At 35.7% G+C, this 19,361-nt stretch overlaps 1 protein-coding gene across 4 annotated transcripts in view; it reads left to right on the top strand.

Annotated features, from left to right (window-relative positions):
- Nucleotides 1-19,361, top strand: part of LOC145692671 (phospholipid-transporting ATPase ABCA3-like) — a 354,108-nt gene that overhangs the window by 322,849 nt on the left and 11,898 nt on the right. For all 4 annotated transcript variants that reach the window (XM_081768050.1, XM_081768051.1, XM_081768048.1 and 1 more), the window contains 2 exons: nucleotides 12,504-12,651; nucleotides 15,601-15,811. In XM_081768050.1, the coding sequence (XP_081624176.1) occupies nucleotides 12,504-12,651; nucleotides 15,601-15,811 (359 nt within the window). The remainder of the gene's footprint in view (nucleotides 1-12,503; nucleotides 12,652-15,600; nucleotides 15,812-19,361) is intronic.

Here is a 19,361-nt window from a genome sequence, read left to right as displayed (position 1 = left end):
TATGTTGTACAAGTTTAAACTGAGGTCAGACACCGCTACAGCGGGGCGGAAGATATGCCAGGCCTATGACAAGGTTGTCGTGACTACATGGACAGTGCAGCGGTGGTTTAACTAGTTTAAGGACGGTGACGAAACACTCAAAGACGCACCACGTTCAGAATGACCAACATATGTACAAAATGAAGAGTTTCAGATAGCAGTTGAGGCAAACAGTGGACAGACATGTGAGGAACTGGGGCTACAATTCAATGTGAGTGGAGAAACCATTGGCAGCACCTTCATCAACTTGGGAAGCACTAGAAAGTGGGGGCTATGGGTCCCACATGATTTGACTCACGGCCAGAAGGCTATGCGAGCAGACACCTGTGTTTCTTGGCTGTCTCTTCTGAGGAAGAAGCCATTTCTGGACAGAGTGTTGAATGTGATGCGAATTGGTAGATTGTGCTGCTACTTACTGCCAGGTACTCATTATCAGCGACGTCAGTAATCATTAGACATCGTGAGAAAGCAGGATGGGCCGCTCCGCGGAACTCATCGACTTCGAACGTGGTCAGGTGATTGGGTGTCACTTATGTCAGAAGTCTGTACGCGAGATTTCCACACTCTTAAACATCCCTAGGTCCACTGATTCTGATGTGATAGTGAAGTGGAAACGTGAAGGGACACGTACAGCACAAAAGCGTACAGGCCCACCTCGTCTGTTGACTGACGAAGACCGCCGACAGTTGAAGACGGTCGTAAAGTGTAATAGGCAGACATCTATCTAGACCATCACACAGGAATTCCAAACTGCATCAGGATCTACTCTAAGTACAATGACAGTTAGGGATAAGGTGAGAAAACTTGGACTTCATGGCCGAGCGGCTGCTCATAAGCCACATATCACGCAGGTAAATTGCAAACGACGCCTCGCTTGGTGTAAGGAGTGTAAACATTGGACGATTGAACAGTGGAAAAACGTTGTGTAGAGTGACGAATCACGGTACACAATGTGGCGATCCGATGGCAGAGTGTGGGTATGGCGAATGACCGGTGAATGTCATCTGTCAGCTTGTGTAGTGCCAACCCAGGGGGTGGCAGTTACGCTCGCCCCCGGGGGGAGGTAGTGTTTTTAAAGGAAAGTGAACTTTTAATAAGTAGTGATCCCTGATTGGTGGAAAGAACTATTGACCTCCTTCCTTTATTGTATATAATTTTATTTCTGATTTCAGTTGTAGAGTTTAGTCTGAGGAAGGAAGTGCTATACTTCCGAAACCGTTATTTTTCTATTTTATTTTTTTTGTAAGAAATATTCTAGCCAGCCTTCTAAGAAAGCTGTGTTTTTTATCTCCAAGAAACCTTCCAGCACCTGATAGAAAGTGTGCCTGGGAGAATGGATGCTTTCATCAAGGCTAAGTGTGAGCCAACACCAGATTGAATTCCAGCAGTACCGTTGGAGGGCGCCACGAAGTTGTAAGTCATTTTCAGCCAGATGTCCGGACACGTTTGATCACATAGTGTATATTTAATCAAAATTTAGAAACCATTAAATGCATCACAAATTACATATCCTAGCTCTCTACAATTGCCTTTTAAATATTTCATTCAATGATGTTTTTGAATCCTTTCGAAGATGGTTCTGAAGTTTCTTCAATATCATCACAAATATAATCGTCGTCTTCTAATAAATTTAATACCAGTTTATTTCTGCATGACTCTCCGACACATTCTTCACACATTGATGTGCAGTGGAGTCCTCTCTTTCGGCATTTTCAGTTTCTGGAATAGTCACTTTTCCATCCACACCATACGAGATGCAGTAGATTGTCTGGCGCTGGTGTCAAAGTCGATGTCACGGATACGTACTGTCCCGTCTCTTTTTCCATCTTCATTCCTCAGGCGAAATGTGATTTCCCTTCCACTTTTGTATCTGATGGTACACTCGAGAACTATGCTGACCCGCTGCAGCTGAACTTCGGGGAGGCTTGTGAGGTTGATGATGTAACTCGGTGGTTTTTTCGCAACAGTTTCCATATATTTCTTAAATCTTGTCCTGTTGAGTCCATCTGTTGTTTTATCCCCGTATAATTTCACAATTAACGTTTCTTCTACAAAATAAAAATACATTTAAGTTAATACAACGTAAAACTTTAACCTTTCCTGAAAATAAAAGAAATAAGAAGAAATTTTCTTAACTGCTGATGCAATATTATAATGTGTCGCTTCTACTTTGATGAACTCCTTCACAACTCTGAGTACTTTTGTAGTTTATTGAAACCGGTAATTGGTCCGTTATTGTAGAATATGGATATTGTTTCTCATCCCATCATTGCATTACACCGATGAACAACAAAAGGTAATTTATGTTGCCCAGGAAGTCGTGCAGTTTGCTGCTCCTATACATCTTCATGTCGTTGCTGAAACTTCTTTGGTCTAACATGTATGTGATATCTTCGGGCTGTCTTAAGACAACCATGAGTACTAGAAGGTCGGAGTCTGTATCAAGTATGACCGCAGATTTTCCAGACTTGACCTCGTTTATTATTGTTCTTATAATCAATGTATCCGCATTGCTAGGTGCATGAAGAACGGGCAGATTTAATGTTTTTAATACTGAGCTAACAAGTTCCACAAAATATATTTATTGGATGTGTTTGGTAAGAACTGCTCTTGTGAAGAGGGCACGATGTTTGGTTTGTCACTTCCAGCTTCGTACTACCTTGCATCGCAAGAGATCTTCGTACATGCAAAACATATTTGTAGTTGATTATTCAGACCCGTGGCAAACAACAACCACATTCGTTCCGCAATGACTATTTAGGTATTCGCGTTACCAATTAGAAATTGAGCATAGATGCCCTGTTACAATATGTAGGAGAGCGGTGACAAGGTAATCGTTGTAAAAAATAACCATCATCAGAACAAATCGTGGATTCCTTTCTAAGGTATTGCTTAAGTCACACATTTTGTCAATGACATGTGTTATCTTCGACTTTGTTCCTTTAAGCAGTCCAACATTATCAAACATAGTTTGGGGAAATGGAGATAATTCGTACCTCAAACAATCTTTAACTTCTTCCTCACTCCTTACAACGCAGGCAATACGGTGAAAGAGTTGGTTTGGGTTAACTATCACCAGAATCCTGGTCAAGAAATAATATATTCCCCATGGCACCTAATGTCAATACGTAGTTTTTTGTTAGAGGGTCACGTTTTGAAATGTTTACCCAATAACACTCTTTACATCATTTTTACCTATTTCCACAGCCATGTCACATTTTACTTTGTAGTTGGCTATAATTTCCAATGACAGGAATTTGTTGAAGGACTAGTATTGCTTTAGCCAGTCCACAAATTTTCTTAAATCATTGCTATCCAGTATCTGCCATGATTCTGATAGGGAAACATGTCGTTAAAATATTAACCTTTCACTTCTGCGAAAGCTTTAACGGTTTTTCTTACTCGTAGACTCCCTAGCATTGTACAGATCCAACGAGCAAGGACGGCATCCGTTATACTTTTGCCTTGAGTCAGTCCACCACTCACTTTCATCGCGCGCATCAATACTTGTTCTATGAGCATATCTGACCATATTCCCGACCAGAATTTATCCGTTCGGCGTACAGTGAAAAAGCCTTTCTCGACAAATTGCTCAAATTCTTGTGCTGGCAGTGTGGATTCCAATTTTCCCATGTTCTGAAGGTCCAGATGTACCGCTTCGGCGTACTGAACTTGCCCAGCTGCATGAAGGCGGCTCAGCAAACGTTGAACACAAAACAGATGAACCATCAAATCGCTCGTTCTTTTAGCCATCACGAAATCGTGCATTATAGAGATCTGTCGAAAATATTGTATCCACAGTTTCTTTTGTGTGTGGCTTCTTCTTTCAATTTCGGTCATCGCTGTGTTCAGCGTATGCATCACAGGTTCCACTGTGGAAAGCACAGGTGCTTCTTCACTCCATGAATCGAGTATTTGACAGTACAATTTGCACGACACGCAATTGAAAATTTACACGGCATAACTGGTGAGACTTCCATCTTTTTCACATTGTTGAATAATTAAATGGGCTATTGGTGATCTTGACAAGGAATGAGCTCGCAATGCCGTTGCGTATGGGTACATATTTATTATATGAACAACTGCATTCTTTGCGTAAACTTCTTCCCACATTTCTTCAAGACCACTACGATTCATTATTTTCCCTTACATGAAACTCATTAAAAGGTGGAATCCTTCTAGACGAACAACTACAGAAGATAAAATGTTCACTTTGTCTGTTTATAGGAGTATTTCCATAGCTTTAATGTAAAGAGGCTTGTCAAGTGTCACTATGCAATTTTACCCCCGCTTCTTACATTCTTCAGCTGCAAACCGAAGACACGTATTTATAGTTGAGATATTAGTCGACTGAAGATTTACAAAAGGCAACGGTATTATTACTGACTTGTCAGAGACATGATGTCCAGCAGCGATTTCCGATTTGGGAATTTATTTATCGCCATCGCTTGGCCACCATATTGATGATGTCATGTTATGCGTGACCCTATTTCTATTATTGGCAGTTTTTAATGGAGTAACTGACCAACAAAAGAATTATAAAATGCAAATTAGCTTTCAAAACGTTTTTCGTCTTTAAAAGTATTTGCATATGTTGATAGTAATCTAACGGTAAGTGCTAAAATTCAACACCTTAAGCTACAGAAAATGGACTACTTTGCTAAATTGATAAGATACAGAAATAATATTAGTATCTTTGGAAAGGTGAGACTCTACTCTATAACGTTTACTTCAAGGTGCTTTTCCGAATATCTGATACTTTCATAGTAATCTACCATAAAACAAATAACATGAAACGGAGAAAACTCATTTTTAAAAATAGCAGCAACACGTAAGAATGATATTAGCTGAAATCACTTAAACAATACTATAATTTGGTACCAAAATGAAGTTCGTATCTCAGTTCTGTGATGAGATATTACCGAATAAGGATAAGAAGTCGTAGTTGCTTGGCCGCCACATTTATGACGTCAATTCAGGTGGTTGCCCACGTGGAATTTTCTGTGAAGTATCGGGGGAGTCCATATAATGTTTCAACCTGAAAATTTGCTTTCTAATATTTTCCCCTATTTCGAGCTATCTTTGACATCATTTTCCTATGCTAACGTAAAGAAAAACCAAACTGTATATATGAAAAAGGCCAGGAGATAAGAAACGCTACCAAATCGATCATATTCTTATGAAGTAACGTTTCAGGAATATTGTACAAGACGTGAAGACACTACCGGGAAAGATATCGATTCGGATCACAACCTCCTAGTGACAACCTGGTTACAGACAATCAAGAAAAGTGGGAAGAGAAATCGAAAATGAAACTTAAAGCGACTAAGAAGTATGCACAGTAATGTGAAAGAAGAGATTGATGAAAAATTGTGTGTGATTGGCGATAGGGTAGAAAATGTAGAAAATAGTTGGGGAAAAGTTAAACAGATTTTACTTGACTCACTCCACAACAACCTGGCCAAGATGGAAACAGCGCCAGAAAACCATAGATAACTGAAGCGATGTTTAAGAAGAACGCAGAATGGCGAAAAGCACGGACATCAAGAAATATAGAAGGCGGAATAATGAATTGAGAAGAGAGACGGACAAGGCCAAAGAAAAGCAGAAGGAAGAGATATATGAACAAACACTGCAATTTCAACGGCGCGGCAGATATGATTTGATGTATCAGAACCAAAGGAATTAGGAGGGGTAGCTGACAAATGCATACATACATTTGAAACCGTAGATCAACAAGTTCATGTACTCACTGACCATCAAAGAATTCTTACAGTTTGGAAGGAATACATAAAATATCTATATGACAAAAAGAACCACCCCGAAGATATTGCGTTCAAAGCAGAAAAGGTGGATGATGATGAAAAAGGATCCATATATTGAAAAGTGAAGTAGTAAAATACATCAAGGACATGTGAAGGAGGAAAACACTGCATACAACGACATACCAGCAGACTTGCTCAAGGGATTAGGAAACAATGCATTGAAAATTCTGACTTCCCGAAGTAACAAGATCTATCTGATTGGAGAATGGCGATAGGATTTTCTTGATGTTATAATGATTGCATTACCCAAGAAAAAGGAAGCAAAGAGGTCCAGCTATTATAGAACAATTAGCCTCATTTCCCACACTGGAAAGATAATTGCGTGCATACTGAACAGACGACTGGAAAATAAGATAAAAGAGATGTTGGAGGAAGATCAGTTCGGATTTGGGAAGAGAAAGGCACCAGAGATGCATTAGTTTGATGAAAATTATCTCAGAAAGAGTTCCGAATATAAGGAAAGAGGTGATCTATATGTGCTTCATAGAGTGGTGGAAAGCTTTCGAAAATGTCAATTGGACGATATTTTTTAACAATAGAAGGGCTGGGCGGTATTTGACCATTTTTTCTAACTTTTCGTATTGCTCTTCTCTAACCGGTTTACTTAGATATCTCAAAGTCCCTGACTTTTTATCATTTGTGGAGTAGAATATGTGCAAAAATTTTAGAGACTGTTAAGTCATTAGGGGGGCGCTATGTCGCAATACTCCCAGAAGGACGAAGTGGTCATTTTGACCTCTTGCTTATACTGACACTGAAAACATATTTTATTTGCAATTAATGGTCCGTAATTTCGCTGCGATAGTGGTGTGTGAAGGCATTATTATTGGAATAACAGTTTTGCGCGCACGCGGACTTACATTCGCATTATATATATATATATATATATATATATATATATATATATATATATATATATATATATATATATATATATATATATCATACATGCTTTGTAGCTACTACGATCTAAGTTTCCACATATAATGAAAATTAATTACTAGATGTCACTGTTACTAACATTTGTGACATATTATCCATTCCAAATATAAGGAATTCTATACCACTAAAATTTACAAAGACAGTGGCGATAACATACTGACAGTATATAAATGCAAGAGGAACAACAGTGTAACTACTTTCAGTACTATGCATAACACAGTTCACGTGTCACAAGAGAGGAAGAAACCTAAGACTTTATTACAACAAAACAAAGTTTGGTGTTGATGAAGTTGACCAAATGCTTCGGAAATGCTCTGTAAAATAACCTAGTAGGAGGTGGCCGGTTCATGCGTTTTAAGATGTGATTAATATGTCTCAATTCCTGCATTGTTTATAAGGAGGTAACGGAAAGATATATATATAAGAAGAAGACAATTCCTGAGACAGCTCGCAAGATGTTTGACTAAAGCTGAGCATGTACAGGATGAGAGTGACAGGTTCTAGGATAAAGTTGAGGAATCACAGCACAAAATGAGAAAACAATGCCAAATTCAGCTATGTAATGGCAATAAAATTACGGATGTGTGTTAGATAGTAAGAAGTGTGTTTGAGGGAATTGTCTGTAAAATCAAAAAGCAAGTGTTTTGTAAGAAGTGGGTTTCTTATTGGGAGTTCAGTTCGAAAGAGAGACTGCGACAGAAAAGTGATTTATTTATCTGTAAACTGTTTCCGTATAAAACGAAAACTGTTTACCATCACTATGGAATAGACATTCTGTGGTGAATGAAAGTATTTGAAAATTTATTCAAATATAGTTGTACTCTTTTAGCTAAAGAAATACTGTCTTGCATATGGCTCTTATAATTTTGCAGACAATACAGGACATTGCGATAATCTAAAACATTTACCTCTAAATTTCGTTTGCAAAGTACCATTTTAAATGATATTTCAAAATTTAGCCTAAAATAAATACACAGCGTTAAGATTTTTTAAAGTTATATTCCTTATCGTAGAAATGGACATGTGTAACATATCAGTATATATTACATACTTCTTACACTATAGTACAAGTGAATTTTACTATACTATGTAGATTTTTTTATTTCTTATTCTTTACTATGAAGTAATCGAACCATTAAAACGCAAATTATTGCACATTTCCATACTAAAAAAAAAATCACTTTTTTTGACTTATCCTAGAAAGAGTATACCATGTAATGTAGCAGATTTTCCGGAAGTATTGAGCCTTTTATACATTAAATTGCATTCTCAAATATCTTAAGCATACGAGTCACACAAGGTGAAGCCTAGTGTCATTATACAGCGGACATTTGACGCTAGTAGATGTGCAGAAACATTGGAATTCTTCAAATCATACAAAGTAGGTTCGGCCATGATTATGAGTGAAACTTCCGCAAACTTCTCTTCACTTTTACTATTTCAATTCCATAAGTGGAAAAATGCTGCTTAAGCTCGAAGAAATTGTGTTGTTTATTGTTAAGACGCGCTATCGAAAACAACATCGGAAAGTTAGTTCAGTTTCTCTCAGGAAATTTTGATGATCAAGATTCTTCTTGAGGACTACCAATCATATAAAAAGTGCAAGATATTCTTGCCAAAGTCAGGCAAGGCCAGCATGTAAGTATTCATTTCATTGCCAATATCATAAGCAGACATCAGTAACAGCATTGAACTGTTTGGAGAAAGCTTCTTACGAACAGGAGTTAAACATGTAGGAGTCAAACTCTGACTCAAGAAGACTTACTTAATCATACGTACCTCAACTGGAAAGAAACAAACTCCAGCTATTTATAACGCGATTTTTCAAGAGGTAACAAGTGGATAGTCTACGGCAGCAATGTGTGGAAAAGACTGTGAACATATCAAGGAAATGCTCCACACTGTGTTACAAATCCTACACTGACGTCCTGGAAAGTTATGCTGTGAATTTCGTGGGATTAAAAGACCATGGTGCATAATGAGCTGATATATCTGCTAGATGATGGAGTTGGGCCTGTACTTTCGACAATTAGTGTGCTATATGTAGAAGTATAAGGAAAGAACGTATTTGGTCCGCAGAAAGAGTAGTATATATCACCCTGACACCACCTGATCACATACATTTTAACGACATGTCAGAAATTGAGAAAACTTGTCTGGGAGGTTCTAATATATGCACCATATATCCCAGACCTCTCACTGTTAACCATTATTTCTTTCGGTATCTGCACAAGTCCCTAAAAATGATAATATGAGAAAACCGTGTCTAACATTTTTTGAACAGACCCTCACAAGTAATATAGATTATTGTGTGGCCAGAAATAATGCAAGTTATCTAACAAAATGGTTCATACGTTGTTCTATCGTATAATGTTGTGTAGTAATAGCAATGAATATTTACTCTATTTTTGACCTCTTATGGTCCAATATTTTTAGATTACTTAACAATGTACTATCAGACCCTAACATCATTTTCATTTCATTAGTCCAGTTATTTCTTACTTTAAGCCCAAACAGACTTATTTTAATTACTACAAACTTAGCACGCTACAGTGCAACAGCCAAATCATGGTGTCCTCAACAATATTAATAACGAATTTGACATGAACGAGTACACTCATATCTAAAATTGTTTAGTATAGAATACTGTGATTATGGTATGAAGCATTTCGTAGAAATATACATTAAATTACATAGGGTTGAGACTTTCCGCTTGTCTCGAAAGATTCATTTTCGAAAGATTGCTTAGTTAAGTGTCACATCAAATCAGGTCTATATTTATAAATATAAAAATACAAAGATCATAGTATCGTTAACAGCAAATTCACATATTAACCGGATATAAAGATACTAACACTTTGTTAAAGTGGCCCTTTTTAGCGTAGCCGCTAATGCACTCACCGTCGGTGTAAGCGGTCCTGTGTTCGATTCCTTGTTAGGGCCCTCCGTAAAAATGTGTAAAAAGCTTCCTCAGGTCAGCCATCCTGAATGAGGTTTTCGTGGGTTTTCCACGTTCACACCAGGCAAATGCTGGGCCGTTTCCTTCCTTCTCTTTCCTCGGAGTGTGTGATCGACTTGGGACGTCATCCCACATACTTGAGGGACAAAATGGCCATAGACGTCGAAGGCCTCGAAACCTAAATCCAAAATAAATCCGAAAACCATTATTAAAGATACTAACACTTTTCAGTAATTTAAATGTGACAATTTATTGCAATCTTAACCACCATAATTTGCTACTTTAAGACAAAACACAAATGAATGCAATGTTTCTTTTAAAATTGACCACAAGTATTTCTTGTTAATTTAAAAAGAAACTTCATCCCACGTTTATCATGTTTTCCGAACGCATTACAATATCAAATTGCTCCAAACAGCTACATCATTTAATACGATACTTATATATGTATTTTTTTTTCTAAAAAAAAACTTATAGAACAAGACAAATGTCTAATTACCTGTAAATTTGTTTCTTCTTAGTCGAAGTGCATTATGCTATGATTATAGTATTTGGCACTAAGGTACTTTGTGTCTATGAAGCCTCCTCTGGCTCGATTATATTATTACTGTTAACTTGACTTCAACACATTTAGATCTTTGTAATATACATAATTGTTTATCTTAGGTTGTAACACTATAATATAATTTGGTTTTATATGTTTCTGCTTCATGTTTTTGTCTAAAATATCTTATAATAAGACGTTGAACTAAAAATGAAATGAAATATTTCAGTTTTACGTCCCACAATTATGCATGATATTCTAAAGGAGACGGTGATGATGAGTAATGAATGAAATGGTGGAATGAAGAAAGTGGGAGGAAACGGGAAAACCCCAAGTAAACCCACACACACGGTGTTTGTCCACCACAAAGTTCACTTGGCGGAAGCAGGGTTTGAACCCAGTATCCCATGCATGAGAGGTGAACGCTCTACCACTGAGCCACCGCGGTCCCTGACGATCAACTGTTAAAGAAGTTTACGTTGGGTTAGTAACATTCTTAATCTGTAGTTTAGCAGCGAATGTAAAACATCTTACTATTTGTATTTGCTTGGTGCAAGAGTTAACTGTTTTGTCTATTTGTATAAAACGCACGGGCTTTCAAGATAAATGACAAACTCATTGCATCATATGCATGAATCCTTATCACTTTCCCATATTGCACATACACTCACCTGGAAAAATTGGTTTTATTTTATTTGAGTTTAGTATCCATTTCAACATTGTAGATCAACAACATAACGTGGAATAAGACACACATAAGTTTTCGCCTAGAATCGATTCTGGGTCTTCCACCACTATAATCACTTAGCGACGAGGGAGCTCTCCTGCAAGGATGTGTGACTAACTACATATTTTAGACTAACAGTACTTCGCTCCCTGGACAGCAGCCAATTCTAAATTCAATATCACTCCAAAGGTCATTAATTTGGTTAAGATCTAGTGAATTGAGTTGGCATTACAGTTATGAAATTTACTATAGTGCTGCTCGAATCACTGCGATCTAACGTTAACCTTGAGAAAAGAAGTGTAGTTTTGCTGGAAGATGCCACTGGAGACGAGACGAATGGGAATGTGTGTGTTCCTTTAGCAATGAACTGCTGATAACTAGGAGGCGTCACATTTTCCTGCACATGCTACTGGCCACGTAGAGGTCATGCAAAAGTGAATTAAATCATCATTGGAACACCATGGTTTTTTATGGCTTTACGTTGCACATCTCGGTAAGCTGTATTCCTTAAAGATGACAAAGTGTGACCCATTCGTCAATGTGATGAAAGAAATATTGCGATTCATCGGAGAATTAATACTGAACGTTTCTCAGTGGAGCAATGACGGTGGACACATCACCATTTTAGGACAATAGCAGCCACCATGCTACGTGGTTGAAACTGACACATTGTAGAACTAATACATAACAGTTTATCATCAACTTTGAGCTTAGACGCACTCGTAGTCTGTTTATATTCAGAGTATGATGTTAATTGTTCTGTAGAAGTTTGATCTCTATAGTTGTTCCAACTTAAAAAGTCTATTGTGTACGACTTCTTAAATGAGGTGTACAAGGTTTAGTCGTTTAGTGCTGGTTTTATCATCTCTCTTCCCTTTCTGGAAAACAATCCATTGCAGCTCGCAAACACTCTACAAATCACGCTGCTTTAGATGTGGTTGTTTCACATTTTCTGTCCATTACAACTTCGCCCCTATCAAACCAATATTTCTCGAGCCTTTCCGATTATACGCGTAGGAATAAGCACTAGATTAACTGATCAATTGAGATCTCTGTTTGCGGCTAACAAGGGTATTGCTAAACAATGTTACTTCTACTTCAGCTCAACAACTTCATTCAGAAAGTTGCATTTAGAAGTATTGATTTTAGTTATGACTGTATATCTTGATGTAGTTGGCTAGCCCTTTATATATTCATTTATTCTTAAGTTCAGAATATTTTCATTTATTATTCTGAATATAACTTTTACTATTCTTTTTAAAGCTCGTGCACCAAGTTCTAATCTGTAATCTTTCTAACCAAATATTTTCCTGAAATTGTGATTACTATATGACTTATTGAGACACGGAGAAAACTATTGATTACAATAATACGTTTCTTTTCTGTTCATTTAAATGATAAAATAAATAGTCTTGTTATTGATAACTTACAAAATATACTTAAATACTTACTGTTTCTCTATTCCAGTATTTTATGGAACTAAGCTATGCTCCACAAGAAAATATTCTGTTTGGCAGCTTAAGTGGAAGACGTATGCTGAACTTGTTTGCTTCCTTACGCGGAATCCCTAAAAAGGAGCGGAAATATATCGTAGAAGGTTGGCTACAAATATTGGGTGAGTATATTTTATATCCAAATGTGAATTTACTATTTATAATGTGAATAGCAACTGATAAGGTAACACCTATTTCTGATTTTTTGAATTTTAACTTTTAATTTATTATGAAGTAATTTGTAGAATATGGATAGAAAGTATGCGTACATTGCTACGTAAACTACGATCTGCTAGTAAATAGTTGGTTTTTATGCATATATAGTAAATAAATTCATAAGAGTTTCTTCTAGGAAAATATAATTAAATTATTACTGAAAAGTGGAAAAAATAATACACTCAAAAATATTTGCATATTTTAAATTTACATGATAATGTATATTTTGATAATACATCTTACTGATTTATCTACAAATGATAATCATCCTTTTGAATATGATAATCTACGTTCAGCAAAAGCTATTTTGTTAATGTGACATATTGAATTATATATGTCTTAGGTTGGGATAACATTTTAGATAAATATGGATTAAACTTTGAGAGGTAATCCTTATTTTAGGTATATGTCATTGTCTATACCATCTACTGTCATATTTCAACTAATTAGAATCAAAACTCGGGCAATGAGACCATGCTCAGAAATTATTGATGATACCCAGTTATAGGGGTAATTGAATATATGTTCGAACGAAGTTTACCATTTAACTCAGATAATGACAGATATGTTCGTCATGTTGGTAATATCTTAATTTATTAAATAAAACTAGAAATATCAGATTTAGTGAAATATCCAAACTGGGACTGTTATCTTTTTGTTATCTTTTCGACAATATCTAGCCATACTCTAATCAAGAAGTGGAATTTTAACAGAAGAATAGATTAGCATTTATAGTCGTATATACGCAATGCTTTTATCAAGTCGTGGACTAGTTCTGTAGTCACCAAATTAGTTCTGTGAGGGTGGCGAAGTATATCTTGCCTCTTTTTGGTCACTGGTACACTGTCGAGTTCTCCATCGCTTTTCAGTCTATCTAGATTCCCTTCCTAGTTTCTGGTTGCTGAGTTGAGTTGATTTTGACTTCAACGTCCCTATCAGCGGAGAGGCTAAATGAGATGTGGACCTACTGATTAAAGAGCAATCCGAACCACATGAGCTGTCGCCGGGAATCGTAGTTTTCGGTGGCGTCATTATTCTTCTACTTAACTTACATTGCAAGAATTTCCTGATTGCTCGAAGTAGGAAGTGTTTATGTCATTAAGTCAACAAATTTCCATATAACAGATCTTATTTCTTGTTAGAAGGAATGTTCTACCTGCACGCAGCTTTTAGGCTACTATATAATTTCCTTAATTGTTCTTAAGACCAATGATCTAAGCATCAGTCCGGGAGATTAATTTTATATCCATTTTAAAATATGAATATTTTTTTAAAATACTGAGATCAAAGTTAATTACATATCTTTTTTTTTACTTTTACCAATTAATGTATGTCGTGTTACATTACTGTCATCTAGCTCAACAGAAGCGAAACCAGTTTTATTTCAATAATTACTAACACACATAGCAAACATACATACGGTTTCATAAAATAATTGCGGCAATTGGGATAAACAAACCGAACCTCTAGGTTTAATGATGCATAAACCCACAGCCAGCTCTTGAGAAAATGCAGAGTGAAGAAGTACGCCAACATATTAGCTAAAAGTATTTCTTTAATATTGGTTTAAAATAAAGTGCATTATTTTCTGTTTTCAATTCACCTAAATTAGTTCTAATAAAGATTTCGTACAAATTATTCATCTAAGGGAACATGTAAGTGATTCAGAATAGATAAAATGCTTTAGAAAACTCAGGATTGGAGTGAAAAAATATTTGTGTTTAGTTCTGCTTGGTATTGTTCATAATTAATATAATTATAATCCGAATAAACACTAAGAATCGCCTATTCATACATTAAAAATGTAGAGAAATGAAATTATATTGACATGTACGCAATGTTTAGTAACAGAATTTTACTATGTTCTTAACCCTAGCAATGTTAGGAAAGTACATATTATAAGCGGATTCTATAAGAAGCAACATGTATTTCATACATTAAACAGACTTGCATAACTATTACTATGTACGATGATATCAATTATACAAGAAATGTTACACGATTCTCAATAATATAAATTTCAGGAACTATTACTCTTCGTAAATTAAATGGAAGGATAGAGTTATTTTTTCGGTTTCTTTGCAAATTAGTATTGGAACGGAATGTTCAAGATTGAAATACGTATTTCACAACTAAAAATAATTTACGCATGGAAAGCAAATACAAAGGCATTTAACAAATTGATCAAATGATAGAAACAATATACAGAACATGTGTAAATCACTAAACCGCACAGTAATATAGTAATAGTCTGCATATGAATGATTCGCTTCATACTTTGCAATCAAGCTATCCTCTAGCATAAATTTTATTGTTCAGGGTACACAATTATTTAGAACATGGAACAGTGGTATTTAGAACATGGAACAGTGGAAACACATTAGTTTTTACTCCATTGGCGAGGCGTTAGTGATACTATGACATTAGTGATAATGTTTGTCAATTTTATTTATGCTATATATAATCCAGATGGTCTAATGTATTTCGTGCACCTTTTGTTATCGTGGCCCCTATTTCGATTCCTGTGGATGTATGGCAGTGACATCATTCTCATAATTTGCGTTCCGCCTTAAACTGAGAATCCACATTTCATATATCTCCGAATTTAAATATATATGTTAAACTTCATATGGGAAGAACAATAATGTTATGAAATATCTCATGAGTACCATTAGTTAATTTAATTTACAAAGTCGAAGATATTTCTTAGATTGCGCAATTGTCAACTGTTTATTTATGCCACAAAATTAGAACTATTATGTAGCATATCCAAATTCATTTTTCAAATGAATTTAAGAATTGGTAATGATTGTTTTCAAGACCCATATTGATATCGTACTTTGTTTTACTTGCAGATATGAAGGACGTTGCCGAAAAGCGATGTAAAAACTACAGTGGTGGTACGAAAAGAAAGTTGCAGACAGCTATGAGCATGTTAGGAAACCCAATAGTAATTCTCCTTGACGAACCAACCAATGGAATAGATCCAGTGGCTAGAGCTAACATTTGGAAAACAATTCAAAGGAAAAAGGATATAGGGAAGTCAATAGTACTTTGCTCTCACAGGTAAGTCTGGAATCTAGTTAAACTAGATACAGCGTGGTAGAATAAGAAATATGTTCTCAATATTTTAATCCTAGAAGGACCGAGCAGTACATGTAGTACTACTGACGGCCTCAAATTTAACAGCGTGGTTTCAATGTGGTTATTACACTATCTTTTTGAGTTTAAGTAAATATTTTAAACTAATAACATACACTCTATACACGTTATGAAATATGCAACTACCTAAGTACGAAATTAAAATACAGCTAACTCCTCGAATGTGAAGGAAGATGCTACTTCGAACGTTGTAATATTTCTTTAAAACTGTCATTCATGCAAGAACGAAAGAAATAATGTCACTGAAGTAAGAAGGGATTTCATATTTGTGTCCTCAGGCCTTTCAATCAGGACCCATGTCCGTAGGCCAGAAGGCCAACTTCCGGAGTTGAAGTGTATAAGACCATATATTTTATTTGGGAAACTGACCACAAATAAAAACTTGATATGATTGAAGAGGTCAGGGTATGTATATGTTTGTGTAAGTTTGATTGTTCCATCAAGCTCCATTTTGTGAGTAGAAATGATTAAAATTCAAATTTGGAGGGTTTTGGCCTTTTAATCGTCTCTTATGAGGCACTATTACCAAATTGGTTATGCGGGTGAGTACAGGGATCTATTTTATTAAGTAAATATGAGTCTACTGACGTGTTGCTCTTAATCCCCAACCATGTGGCTTGTGCTGGTAAAACTTGTCAAATTACTTAAATTGTCATCTAAAAGCAAGATTTCGTTGTGCTTAAGTCTTGAGTAACGTCGTTTTTCTCCTGATGTAATTATTGTGGTAAATGCATTAATAACCTCGATTCTGATGTGTACTGCCTTTGGTCAAATGACGTCTGCCTTTTTCCATTAATTGATCAACATCCTAATTGGTCTTATTATCCTAATATTAGCATGCACTGATATTTCTAAATGTGATGAACAGAACAGCCTGAGATCTTCGTGTGTGCGTGCATTGAAGCCTACTTAAGCACTGTTGCCAACCACCATGATAATGATCCCTCCAAAATCAAAAACAGTTTCTAATACTATGTTAACAATAGGTGCGAGATGTTAGAAAAATGACTTCAGAAATTAGAGTAAACGAGTGTCGCAGGAATTACATCGAGAAATACCGTCGACACCAGGTACTATGAAATCGGAAAATACGCTTGATGATCAAATGAAGGAATGAATTGTCAAAAGAGATTCAAGCCTTGAAAACCGAGGTTGAAGAATTGCGAACAGTAATCGAGAACTTCGACTCTAAGCTTCACAAACAACAAAACCAAATTGACAACTTGGAACAATACAGCAGGCGGAAATTTCTTCTTCTTCATGGACTACCCCAGGTGCCCAACAAAGATACTGTAAAACCGGTGCTTGATGTTTTCCAGGGTAAGCTAATTGTAACGTTGGATAGTAATTGCATCGATTGCTGCCAAAGAGTGGGAGCAGCAAATCGAAGAAAAAATGTATTGTTAAATTTCGTACACTTATCAATTTTCAGATTACATAACACAATCTAATTTATAAAAACTCAAGTGACGTAACAAAGGAAAAGTTCAAGTTATATGCGAAAATAACTTTACTCTAATGTCTTTGTAAAATTCTATATTCTTACTAAAAGAAATATAAACACACCTCAATAGTGACTAATGTATTACTGCAAACTTATCCAGATCAATAACACACTTAAGTACCAATGATCACTTTTATTTCTATACTTCTTATTGGTATACACTTCTTCACAAGAACTATCCAACTATTATTTTGTGGATATACAATCGCTACGGCTTCTAACTAAACATATTAAATAATCTCAACTCACAAGTACGACCATTACTTACTTCGTAATCTAGTGATTCTCTCTTTTTAACAACAACACAATTATTTTTCTAACAACAGCTACTTAATGGCATGTGTACAATTTCATGTAACTTCCTGCCCATACTACATCCCAACAGTTTTAAAATGCACTAAATAAAACGCTTTTATCTTAAGCTTTTAATACGCATTTTTTGCGATTTTTTTAAAAATTTGGAGCTGTTTCGGTGTAGAAAACACAGGATTTAAAAAATAATGCAAATATTATGGGGTCTATGGAACATTTTATAATATTTGCATATATGGTGTTTGCAAAGTGGCGAGTTGACATCTCCAAAGTCCAATAAAACCAGATAAAATCAGTAAAACGCGACGAATTGTCAGCATACTTCTATCTAACACAGATAAAATCAATAGTACTAAACCTGTCCACCTAAACGAGGAAAGAAAGCTCAAAGATAACAAAATGGCATAACTCCGCGTGCAGCAAGTAAAACAGAATCCAACGCTGGCTTACAATGACATCGGGAAATTCAAAACTTCATTAGTGAAAGGGTATCTTAGCTGATACGCAAGGGTGATCTTCTATGTCCGAACTAGAAACGACATGCTGCTTTTCAATTTCAAAACAAACTTTGCATATATGCTCTAAAGGTTTAAGTTGTAAGAATATTGTAAGGGTTGGACCATAAAACGGTAGTATAATTGACTTGATGCGCTTTTGTCACTTATAAGTAATATATGAGGCGCATTGAAATTTCGTACTATGCAAACAGACAGAAAGGAAAATGTTGGACATATGGAATAAAATAAGATTAACATTGTAACTTACTCAATATATGCGTACAATTTTCTTTTTAGTGAAAGTACGAAAATATATTTCAAATGGGTAATGTTAAAAGATAATTTCCATTATGACTTGCATTATTCAAAACCTACAAACTGCTAACACTAAAATATTCAAGATTTTCGTTACACTTATGATTCATGTCCCGAGTTTGAAATGTAATCCAATTCACTATATCAGTCACGTGAGTGGTTTCAGATTATGTAAGATAGACTCACAAAACATGACTCCTCTCGGTGATGAACTGGACTCTTACTTTCTGCTGACTTTGTAATACCCCTTTGTTTCTTCCGGAGTTCTTTATATTTTTATCTCCTTGTAGATTTCCTCATATTTACCAACTCTTTCTAATTATTCTATGTCCAGGTATTTTCTTTTGTAAAACTATTTCCTTAATCTGTTTGTTTCTCTTAGTAACTTAAAATTTAACTTCCTGAACACTTTTCTGCTCTCTTCTGCATCAACATATTTCCACGTCTTCCTTTCCCTCATTATCTGTTCCGTAACGAATGGTGTCTTAGCTGTTCTTGTTCGCGCTAACTTAATACTTCTACTCCACTCTGATGAAATACATAGTTTAATATACTCATACAATCTATTACTACTTGCAAATAACATCTCTTTGGTTAAATACTTTTGTTTGAATGTTTTAACAGAAAGATTTCTTACTTCCCGATTTTCAATTTTTTTTTAATATTCAACATCTTGTATATTTCCTTCTGCCTACACATTTTTGAGTTGAATGTGGACTTCGGTTGTGATAAGTGAAAATATCCGCTGGAAGTGTCTTCGCATTCTTCACGCTATTTTGATATCGGTCCTGAATCATAACATAGTCTGTATGATATCTTCGATCGT

This window comes from Thermobia domestica, chromosome 8 (genome assembly GCF_964235325.1).
Source record: "Thermobia domestica chromosome 8, izTheDome1.hap1.1, whole genome shotgun sequence".
NCBI lineage: Eukaryota > Metazoa > Arthropoda > Insecta > Zygentoma > Lepismatidae > Thermobia > Thermobia domestica.
Note: the sequence above shows the minus strand (reverse complement) of the source record. Positions and strands in the feature narration are given on the sequence as shown.